Source organism: Ochotona curzoniae, unplaced genomic scaffold (genome assembly GCF_017591425.1).
Source record: "Ochotona curzoniae isolate NIBS_2020 unplaced genomic scaffold, NIBS_Ocur_1.0 contig_3643, whole genome shotgun sequence".
Lineage (NCBI taxonomy): Eukaryota > Metazoa > Chordata > Mammalia > Lagomorpha > Ochotonidae > Ochotona > Ochotona curzoniae.
Window position 1 is genome coordinate 6,370,921 of NW_024465933.1, and position 11,758 is coordinate 6,382,678.

Below are 11,758 nucleotides of genomic sequence, written 5' to 3' on the forward strand. Positions count from 1 at the left end.
CTCTACTTCCTTCTTCCAAGAAGCTGAGTGTTCTTTCAGGAAGTGATTGCCAGAAGAGTCCTCAGCTCTCTCCACCCCTTGGCAGCTCTCCACCGCCTGAAGCACAAAGAGACCCCTGTGGCAGGGGCTGCAGCAGGGACCCTGGGTCTAAAGGCTCTGTGTCTGGGTGCAGCGTGACTCCCGGCTATCAGAGGCTAGGATTGGAAGTTCCTCCCAGGGCCCTCAAAGAGACTCCAGCTGTTCTTGCATCATCTTTTTGCTGGACAGGAGAGCTCATTGTTGTGCCTGCATTGAAGACCCCACTGGTAGAGCAAGGTAAGGATGTCTCATGTCAGGTTGGCCTCCAGATTCTTAACTTGGGTTTCTGCTTGATATGGACTCTCCAGAAACCTGATTTTTGTCTGATCCTGTCAGGAAGTCACTGTGCTGTGATGATGAACCATAAATTGGCATTTTGGTGTCATGAGGTGATCTCTGGGTAGCAAAAGAAGACAAAAACATTGCAGGTTGAGCCACCAAGGCATTCTGGTCTCAGCAGGACTGCGTGGTCCTAAGGAGCCATCCTGGGTTTCTCTTGGTAATGTGCTCCACATTCCAGCCTCCCCCAGAATGGCCTTGTCCATGGCATCTGAGCAATCAGGTGTAATAAAAACATACACGCTGAATGAATGGATGGAAGTCTGGCTAGAGACAATGTCCTGGAGAGGGTCTTCCATAACATTCCAGGAAGACTGTATTCCTTCTGAGTTTTGATAGCTTCTTTGGTAAAGCCTTTAACTCACAGTGTTGAGGCCATTTGTGTCCATGTCTGTCTTCCTTTGAAAACTGTGCGTCTAGAAGGCAAGGCTTCTGTCCCATCTCCCCCTTTAACTGGGGGTGCTTTGCTAGTGCCTGGCTCATGGTAGGTGCCCACTGAGCAACATAATACTGTGGCAACCTCAGCACAACCTCTCTGCTCATGGTCAGGTGGATTGGGATACCATGTAATCAGGGCTTTCTGTACTTCGTTGTTAGGGATGAATGGATGAGTTCTTGCTCTTTCCTTTCCATGGCTTCTTAAGAGAACACCATCCTTCTCTTTTCATGTTTTTTTTCCCCAGCACCTTCAGTATTTGTTAAATCTCACAATGTGTGGTCTTGGCACATTACGTTTCTGGGGTTAGGATCAGTAAACAGGCATCTTAATCTCACCAGGAAGTGATCTGCTCAGGATCCGGTGTGTTGTTTCCTACAAAAGGATGTCCTACGAGCAGAACATGCTTCTTGGATTATGAGGCCTCTTACAGACCCAGTCGCTACTCCCCTTTGGCCCACTCTGTTCCCGGGTGGACCACACTCCTCCCCACAGCAAGTCATGCTCTCTGGTGGCTGTGCTTGCTTTCTGACCATGGCACACATTCCTGGGGGCCCACTGGGAATTAACAGATTACCACTGTGTAACAGCAAATGGCCTTACATGGTCTCTGCTTCTGGACCATTCAGACGTAACATTCAGTGTTTTAACGGTGACCTGAACAAAGAGACACAGGCTCAGTGTCAAGGACATTTAAAAATCAGGGCAGGCTGAAAATCTGAAGCTAAAGGTAGGTACTCATGTTACGTAACACAAGCAATAATATAAACCAGAGGCAGTAATAAGAATTGGAGTTTTTGGTAGCTTGCTATACCCAAGTATTTCATGGTCTCACTTTTTGTGAATCTGAGTTCGAGGCAGTGAATGGCTTGGACAACCAATGGTGTGATGGAAAGGGAAGCAGGGACTCTAAAATGACTCCTACATATTTCAGAAGCAAATGCAGAGACAAACCAGCAGACCCAAGAAAGTCCTCTATGGTTCTGGGAAATCCTGCTGGCACTGCATGGTGCACTGAGCGGCACACAGGCCTCTGCTCTCCGTGGTTTATTGATGACGCATTGACCTTTGACATCTGGCGAGAGAGGAAGGATGTACGTGTATTGCCTGCCGGGTAACTTACAAGATTCAAGATAGGGATTTGGCAAATACCAATTGCTGGGGTATCCCAGCACTGAAATCCACACCAGGGCACCCAGCAGTCGGAATTCACCAGCTGACTGAATAAAACCTGATTAAAACTGAGTGTGTTGCTGTGGGACTTGGTTAGTCATGTGGCAATGCAGAGAACTCCACCCGAGGGAACCAAATGTCAGTTTTATATTTTTAGCCCATACCCTGTCATTGCTTAGACATTCTGTAGATTTCTAGTAAGAATCATGAAATATGTTATGTATTATCTCTGACATCACTAGAGTTAGTATTGAGCACTTTTTTCCTGAAATCCTGGACAACCCCTATGCTTTATTTTTAATTCATCTTTATATTAATATATGCAAACTTATGTATTAACTTCAGAAAATTCATGGGAAATGGAATGAAAAGATGAATCCACCTTGATGTGAAAAAAAAAAGTGGTGGAATCCGTGTGTACATTTTTTTAATGATATATTTTCCAAGAACTCGCTGGTGGTCTCTCTGAGAGGACGGTGGAATGCGTCATTAAATGGTGTCCCCTTTGTCCACACCAGCATTGCTGTCACTGTGATGTGTTAGAGTCACAGGTGCTTTTCAGCTAAAGTATGAGAGATTTCTCACCACTGTTCTCACCTTCCCAGCGAGACTTTCCTCTTGAGTGTTGGTGTTCTGGGCTTGGCAGCTTTCCCCTGGGCCTCTCCCCAGCAGCATGGTGTCTCATGCTCTTGTACGCAGCGGGAGGTGAGTGCGCCCAGATTTTGAAGATGTCTTCACTGTGGGTGTTTTGGATAAGCACAGCCTTCTGGGAAAGCAGGCTGGTACCTCTACCACTGTCAGGAATCTCGGGAGTCCTGCGAAATGTCTGTGGATCCAAACTGTGGTCAGAATAATGATTTTAAAAAATGGGTACAAAAGCTGGGCAATTTCTCTTGATATGCAAAAGAGGCAGGTCCAGACTCACAAAGTTACCTGCCTGGGAAGTGACTCCCAGGTAAAAAGGTCTCTTTTTGGTCTTCTGCAGGACAGGACAGAGCCCAGGGGTTTCTGCCTCACCCGCTGCTCCCTGTCACCTCTGGGAGCGGTCTCCAGATGGCCAACTATCACAGCTAATATTTAGTAAGTGCTTATTCTAGATGTCAGTCCCTGGCACTAAACAAACACTGCGCTTCCCTTCCCTTCCTTCCTGTCTGGGAGGACAGAGCCTCTGGGACCCGACTGATTTCTCACCTCTCAGGCTAAGTCCTCCGCAGGCAACAGACCCAAAGACAAGGGGCGGGGATCTGTTCTGTGGGAGAGGCTGCTGGGGTTCCTTGTGGAAGCTTCTGCTCCTCCGAGCTGCCCTCCACCAGCAGCTGTGAAGCATACAGAATTCTCTGTTGATGCTGACCGCTCCGGCTGCTGGATTCACGGTGAGTATGCCTCACCGGGAAGGCACCCCTACTCTGAGAGCCCAATTCTCCCCTCCCTCCGAGGTCCCCCCTGCAAGCTCCTGGTCGTCGGGGGGTCTCAGGCTGGGCTGACCCATGGGGAGCCATTCTCAGGCACCTGATGACAAGTGTGGGGCTGGGAGCCGCTGCTACCTGTGGTGTTAGGTACCTGGACAGCTCTGCTGGCAGAGCCATTACCATCACTGCGGCACCGTGTCCACGCTTAACCTCCTCCTTGAGGCAACTTATTGGCTGAAAGGTAAAGTTTAATCCTGAGTATGATCTGAAGCCCTTCAGATCCAGCCCAGACTTTGGTGTCATGAGCGCCCTAACCAAGTCCCTCCTTACAGTCCACCCTGTTCTGCCCTGGCTCTTGTTTCCTCTCCAGGGGGTCTGCACACCTCCTCTCCACTCCACTCTTCCTGCTGATCCTGTTTGCTCTAGTTTTCCTCCGTGAAAGTCCTCAGTGTAGGGCTCACCTCCTCTGTGATGCCTCCTCTGACTAAGCCAGGCCTCTCTGATCTCCTTTCACACCATCCTCTTCCAGCACCACCCGGCCTTCCTACTCCTTTGGTACATGAGTAAAACCACACGTGATAATTTACTCCATCTCCCCAATGGCTGCAACAGCCATAGCTGAGCTGATCTGAAACCAGGAGCCAGGAGTTTCTTCTGGGTCTCCTATGTGGGTGCAGGGACCTAAGCATTTGGGTCATCTTTTATTGCTTTCCCAGGTGCATTAGCAGCGAGTTGGATCAGAAGTGGAGGAACTGGGACTAGAACCTAAGCCCACATGGGATGTCAGTAACACAGGCTGAAGTTTAGCGCCCTATGCCACAGCACTGACCTGATTGTTACATTTTCTGTTCCTCTCTGGGGAAGTGCAGAACTGAGAAAACAGGTGCCTGGAGTTCAAAAAGCATGAGAGTGGCATCAAAAGGTCATCAGAACAGGAAAAATCTTCATCCAGGCTGATGGCACCACACCCAGGAAATAAGAACTGTGTACTTCGGAGGGGTTTCATGAGGTGCTTTGGCAAAGGCCCAACTTCTATATGTCAAAAGTTAGAGGATGAAATGGAATGGAAACCCATTTTAGCTCACATGGATAAGAGGGGATGATTTGGGATTTCAGACTCCATGGACAGAAAATACACCAGGGCTGGAACTGAGGCACAGTGGGTAAAGCCACAGTGTCCAGTGCCAGCATTCCATGTGGATGCCGGCTTGTGTCCCTGCTGCTGCATTTCTGATCCAGCTCCCTGTGAACGCACCTGGGGAAGCAGTGGAGGATGCCTCACGTGTTTGGACACCTGTACCCACATGGGATACCCAAAGGTAGCTCCTGCCTCCTGGCTTTGGGCTAGCCCAGCCTTGCCCATGGCAGCCATTTGGGAGAGTGAGTTAGTGATGAAGTTCTCCCCTCTCTATATTTTTTCTCAGTAATTCTGCCTCTCAACTAGATCGATCCTTTTTCAAAATGCAGAGCATCTCAGTGAGACTGAAAACATGAGAACAAAGTCTATATTGTTTGAGGCCTAAGGCCTTGGTGACTCCCTTACCTCTGTCTCTTTTTCCTATTTGCTCATACCTCCCTTTGGTTGGCAGGCCAATTCTTTTTTAAAAAAATTTTTTGAAAGATTTATTTTTTATTTTATTTTTATTTTTTATTGGAAAGGCGGATATACAGAGAGGAGAGACAGAGAGGAAGATCTTCCGTCCGATGATTCACTCCCCAAGTGAGGGCAACGGCCAATGCTATGCTGATCCGAAGCCAGGAGCCTCTTCCGGGTCTCCCACGTGGGTACAGGGTCCCAAAGCTTTGGGCCGTCCTCGACTGCTTTCCTGGGCCACAGGCAGGGAGCTGGATGGGAAGCGGGGCCGCTGGGATTAGAACCGGCGCCCATATGGGATCCCGGGCGTGCAAGGCGAGGACCTTAATCACTGTGCCATTGCGCTGGGCCCTGACAGGCCAAATCTATGACATCACTCTCAGAACACCTTCATGGGGATGGGGTCAGGATTTTAAGACAGTCTCTGAGGGACTTGTAACATCTACAGAACAATTTCCCGTGTGTTAATGGCAATATTCTTGAACTGGGAGAAGGTGATATTTGGGGTCTTGAGGAAGGAGAGGGGCAGCTAGGGCTCTGGGACCGTCACCTTGGATGGGGTGTAGGTGGGCAGCTACAGGTGGTGTCTCCCAGCAGCAGCCATGCCAGTGTAATTTGGAGATTCTCCAGGGTGCCACAGAGTGTGTCCGTCCTCACCGAGAGAACTTCTACCTGCCAGTTCAGAAGGTTGGATGAGGCCACTCTGTACACCTTGCCATTCTGGGGGCCACATTCTTGGAGTAATCCTGCCATCCTAGCACCTCCCTGGGCGTGCCATTTTCTTGTTCTCTAGACATGGAAAGAATACTTCTCTCATGCAGTCCAGTGCTTTGGGGAAAATGACACTGTTTGAAGAAGTCAGAGAAGGTATTCATTGGACCTTGCATTTGGCATAGGATTCCTGGTGTGCTGGGAGGGGGACTCTGGGATGGGACGGCCCGAATCAGATCCTGGCTCCATAGTGCAAGGACTCCAGTACAAGTGACTCCACCTCCTAAGCCTTACTTTGTCCCTTTGTGAACACTGAGTGAGAACAGGTTTTGATTCCTAGAAGTTCTTGGTGAATGTCCTTGATAAATGCTACCAATACTGCTCAGCCCAAGGACTCGAGTGACCTCAGGGTGGAATCAATGTCTTTGCCTTACTCCACACTGCTCTTTGAGTAGATGTATTTGCAGGTGTGTGGAGGTCAGTTAATGTAATTTTACTTATTGTGTACCTTATTTGAGATGGGGAGAGTGACACAGAGAGAGATCTGTCTTCTGCTTCCCCTGGTATACCCCCATGGCCAGGACTGGACCAGGCTGAGTCCACGAGGCTGGAGATGAATTCAGGTTTCCCACATGGAGTTGTGGGAACTTCACTGCCGGAGTCATCTCCAGCTCCTCTGGAGAGACATGTGGGCAGGAGGCTGGAATCGAGAGAGGAGTCTGGACTTGAACCCAGGCCTCCTTGTACGTGTCAGTTGACTTTCATAGTGCTCTGCTTGGTGCTCTGAACAGTAAAAGTCACCACAATGCAAGGTGTAGAAGGTTGTATGGACAGCTTGGCCGTGGCCTGGTCTGAGCCATTTGCTTAGAATTCGGAGTGCATTTAGCCGCTGTCCTCCCGTGAGGGTTCTCTAAGCCCCTGCCGTGAAATGAAGAGAAGAGGAAACCTCTCTGGTTTCATCCTCCCTAGCAAAGGAGGTGCCTTCCATTCCTGGAAACAACCCAAGGTCAGAGAGCTGGAAGACCACAAGAGAAAGCTTCCACACACTGAACTCTTCCTGCTCTCCTCCCTTCCAGGAGCCACCCCACTCCTGACGACCATGAACTTGTCCGCTGAGCTCTGCAACATATCTGACTGGTTGAGGCTAGAAGCAGCGGTGAAGACCTCTATCTATGTGGTCACCTTCTCCTTTGCCATGTCCATCACCATCATCGTCGTGGCGATCGTGCGGCAGAGTTCGGAGCTGAGGAAACAAGTTCGCTACCTCCTCCTTTGCCATCACCTCCTGTGCATCTCCTCCTACTGTGGCCTGGGGGTTGTTTTCCAGGGCATGCGGGCCCTGCTGGCCCATAGCCCCCTGCTCATATGCTGGGTGGTGTTTGGGGCACAGCTAAGTGTCGGAGAAGGGATTCTCTTCACCTTGGCTTTGATGGCTCTCAATGCTTACCTGGCCATCTGCTGGCCACTGACCACTCTGTCCTTTGTGGAGTCAGTGAAGTATAGGGTTCTGACTGGGGCATGGGCCATCATTGTCTTCAAGAATGTCTGTTTGTTTTTCATAGAGGGTGCTAGTTCCACAGCAGGCGCCGTGTTCAAGTCCGAACCCTTCTGCCCTGTCATCTTGAACGGCACCCCTGCCCGAGCCATTGGCATGATTTTCCTCTTCCTTCTTTTGTCTGTCATTCTGATCAGTTACTCACTGATATATCAAGAAGGGAAAAGGGCTGGCCATTTCAACAGGGCCAACGTCAAGGCCAGGAGAAGGGTCCTTACTCACCTTATACAGATAAGTTTGCATATTATCCCCACACTTCTTTTCATAGGATTGGGAAAGAAGTGTGGGCTTTTCTTCTTTGCTTTGAATTTAGTGCTTTTTGGTGTCTTTGCATTTGCCCAATGTTTTAACCCTCTGGTCTACGGGCTCCAGGATGGAGAACTGCAAAGCAGGTGGCATCGCCAGCTATGCTTCCAGCTGGGCTGCAGTCATGTGACAAGCAGAAGGCCAGTTTAGTCACTAATTTTAGTCCTTATGGACTCTGTCTTTGGCTTGACCTAACACAGGTCCAACACTGAAATTCAGTCACATGGCTGGTTAGAAATGAATTCTAATGGGGAAGTTATGTCCCCATCTAACAGTTGAGATCTAATATTAAGAGGGTTTGTGTACTGGAAAGCAAAATTATGTCAGGCACAATTTTCCCTTCAACCAAATAAAGTGTAAAGTGAGACAATCGCATGTATTCTGATCACAGAGTTTCTGCCTTGTGGGATGGCTCGCAGACCCAGAGTGAGTGCTCAGGAGCCCAGCGAACTTACACTGCATGATGTTGTCAGCTCTGAGAGACCGTGGCATCCACCAGAAGAATACCAAAATGTCTTAAACAGAGGAATCTCCAACACTGTAAACCCAGGCAGGCTGGGGCAGGAGTGGGACATGAGCTTTCACAGACACGGACAAGGCATCTGGCTACAGATGAGTTGGTCAGAATTTGGTTCTAGAAACAGGAAGCAGCACTCCAGGCAATTTCAGCAACCAGGATTTCATCCAGGAGTCTGGGTTGTCTCAGAGGACCCAAGCCAACCCTTCCAAGGATGGCAGCCACATGTGCCCCTTGCAGAAAATCCATCCAATGGGAACAATGCCCTACACTGGGATGGAGTGTGTCCTCTCTTATAATCCTCTCCTATGCTGGCAAGGAAATGTTAGTCTTGGAGACAAGGAAAGAAGGGAGCAATTGCTTTCAAGTCAGTGCCCTAGGCTGGCTCAGAGGGGCCCAGGCTGCTCCGTTGTCACCTCCAACTCATAGAGCTCCTGTCATGGATGCTTGCAAAGACAGTCCAGAAACTACACTTGTTACCTTGGAGAACATAAATAACAAGAGTGATCACTTTAGGGGACCAGCTTAGGGTGGGAGCATGGGGTTGAGCCAAAATCCACATTGTTATTTGTAGAGGAATTAGGGGTATGATGGTTTGATCATGTACCGATAATGTCAGCGCTACTGAGGTCTAATTCTCCCTTTTGAAAGTGTTAGGTTTGTTGAGTTTTGACAAATACATAGTCACATGGCAGCAATGCAGTCAAGACAAAGAACAGAAAGCTCCCTGAGGCAGACCTTGGCAAACAGTCTCTCCTCCACCCCAGTCCCAGATCATCCTCTAGACCTGTAATTTGGTCTCTGTAGTTCTGCTTCCCTATGTGGTCACAGTACTTGATCGCATGAATGGAATCCCTACATGAGCAGCCTTTTGAGTCTGGCTTTTTCCAGCTGGCTGAAGGCTCTATGGGTGGTTCTCTTGCGGCTCGTTGTAGGTGTTTGTTGCTCTCTGTTGCTGAGTGGTATTCACTGTATGGATGCACTGTGTTTATCATTCACTTGATGAAGAATTGGACTATTTTCAGTCTTTGGCTATTACACATGAAGCCTCTATAGCCATCAGTGTATAGATATTTATATGAAACTGCTTTCAGGTTAGAGGGAAGGGTTGCCAGGTCCAATGAAAAGCCTAAATTTAAGTCTAGTTTTTTTTTTTTTTTTTTAAGCCAGAGTTGTGGAGTAAAGGGTAAAGCAGCCATCTGCAAAGCCACTGGCATCCCATATGGGCTCCAGTTCTTGTCCTTCTTGTTTCACTTCCCACCTGGCTCCCTGCTAATGTCCTGCAACAGTAGCAAAAGATGGCCCAAGTGTTTGGATCCCTGCCACCCATGTGGTAGACCTGGCAACTGGCTTTGGACTGGCTCAGCCCTGGCTGGTGCAGCCATCTTGGGAATGAACCAGCAGTTGGAAGTTCTCTCTTACTTCCTGTCTCTGTCTCACACATTGCCCTAACATGTTCCATGTAATTTTGACTTCCAAATAAACGAACCAATAACTCTTAAAAGTGAAACAAACAAAATACCATTCCATATTGCATTATCACCAGCCAATCATGAGATTACCACTTGTGTGGTATTCTTGCCTACTCTTAGTACCGTCAGATTTTAATTTTAGCAATTCTAGTAATAGTTATTTAATGCTGGAACCAAAACTGATTTCTTAATTTCCAGGCTAGACAGTCATATCTCAGCTTCCCTTTCCTACAGATATTTTGAAGTACAATCATATTTGTCATTGTTTTCTCTTTAATGAAAAAGTCATTGTTACAGACCACTTAGGGACTAACAGCACTACTTTTAGACTGTGTGGGTAACTTTCCCACTATCTAGCCACGGTGAGCCCTTCAAGGAAGCTTGGTTGAGAGTAGGCTGGTTAAGGAAGGGTACAAGGTGATGTGGCTTGTGCACATAACCACAAATCTTATTTAAAGTCAAGGGCACCTCCTCTTTCCTTTTCTCATCCTTCCAACTTGCCCCCCATTTCTGGGACAGTAAGAGTTTAGCTAGGATTGTCTCCAGGTTTCTCTTGGGGAGGCTCAAGCAGGACAAGGGGGTGGGGTCAAAGAAAAAAACACCTGGACAAGCCAGGAGCAGAGGGGCAGGTGGCAAAAAAGACAAGGCAGTAGCACAGGGTGTGTCCTTCCAAACCAGGGCAGGAGAAGCCCATCCTTGTGCCCACCAGGGGAAAGCAAACTACCCCGACTTCTTGTTCCAAGTAGGATCAGTGAATTAATGGAACCTGACAAAATATGTCAAACCTCCTGGATCCTGATGCAGAGATTTTCACTAAATCCATGACATAAATGAAAGGAAGACAGCACTAGGAATAGACAAGGATACAGGGCAACCAGAGCTGACTCTCCCAGGAGACCCACACACCTGGACTTGGCCTCAGGTATGGGGTTGGCTTCACCCTTTCTTATCAGGAAGAGACAGCTAGCTGAGTTACCTGGGCATCCAAATTGTTTTGAACTTTTGTGTGTTACACACGTTGCCCCAAGCTTTTCCAGGCCATAAGCAATGAATTGGATGGGAAGTGGAATAGCTGAAACTGAAACCAGCATCTGGTGGGATGCTGGCACTGTAGGCAGAGGATGAGCCTGCAGAATTTACCCGGCTCAATTTAGACTCTTTTTTTTTTTTTTAGATTTATTTATTATTATTACAAAGTCAGATATACAGAGAGGAGGAGAGAGAGAGGAAGATCTTCTGTCCCATGATTCACTCCCCAAGTGACCACAATGGCTGGTGCTGTGCCGATCTGAAGCCGGGAGCCAGGAGCCTCTTTCCGGGATTAGAACTGGTGCCCATATGGGATCTCGGCGCGTTCAAGGCGAGGACTTTAGCCGCTAGGCCACACTGCCGGGCCCAATTTAGACTCTTCTTAAACTTGGAAAGAACAAAAGGCATTTCATGGTAGATCACCACACCCTAAGTGATTTGACGCTAGTCATTAAGAAGCCCACACCTGATATTATTGAACTTATTAATCTTTCCACTTGGCAATCAGTAACTACCCAGCAGGCAGGGACAGGACTGATATGACCTGTTCAGTGCCTGTGTCAGCAGCATCTCAGCTGCCCAAGGGACATGCTATGCCTTTATCTGGCAGCCTTAGGGTACCTCAAAACAGCTCTGCCATCACAGCAGATCCTGGCAGGCGGCTGCTACCCTGCAGCTGGCTTCCTCCAGAAGCACAAGCAGGACACCACATGCTTGGCACCTTTCCCTGAGAAGGTGCAACTGCCTCACTCATTCAAGACATCCAACTACTTACTTGGAGCTGACTAAGGAGGAAGGAGCAATGCTACCTCCCTTCCCACCCCAGGATGAGGACCCGCCTCTGCTGTAAATTCTTGAGCTTTATCCGAGGTTCAGAGAAGCTCTAACCCTGCCAATGCCCAGACCCTTCAACAACAGTGCTGCTACCATAAGCCACCTAACACCTTTTAGGCCTCCTGAGTTCCAGAGGGAGCACGTGCCTTATTTACAATTGCACTTAACATACAGGCAGTCATTTCAGATTCAGTGCATTTGAACAGGACCTCTTCCCACAAGGGGATCCTGAGTCTGCCGAGTGTAACCCAAGTGGCATCCACATCAGTGCCCTCAGACCAGTCCCAGTGGAGGCTTTAGGAACT

The 11,758-nt window shown here is 48.6% G+C and overlaps 1 protein-coding gene across 2 annotated transcripts; it reads left to right on the plus strand.

Moving 5' to 3' along the window:
- Positions 1–205: 205 nt before the first annotated feature.
- On the plus strand, positions 206–7,976 carry LOC121158175. 2 transcript variants are annotated; one of them, XM_040982799.1, is made up of 2 exons: positions 206–315; positions 6,817–7,976. In XM_040982799.1, exon 2 carries the CDS (start codon positions 6,840–6,842, stop codon positions 7,749–7,751), a length of 912 nt encoding a protein of 303 aa, XP_040838733.1. In that variant the 5' UTR covers positions 206–315; positions 6,817–6,839; the 3' UTR covers positions 7,752–7,976. The 2 variants fall into 2 exon arrangements, with proteins under 2 accessions (XP_040838733.1, XP_040838732.1); XM_040982798.1 differs by lacking the exon at positions 206–315 and adding an exon at positions 5,839–5,896.
- Positions 7,977–11,758: the final 3,782 nt, after the last annotated feature.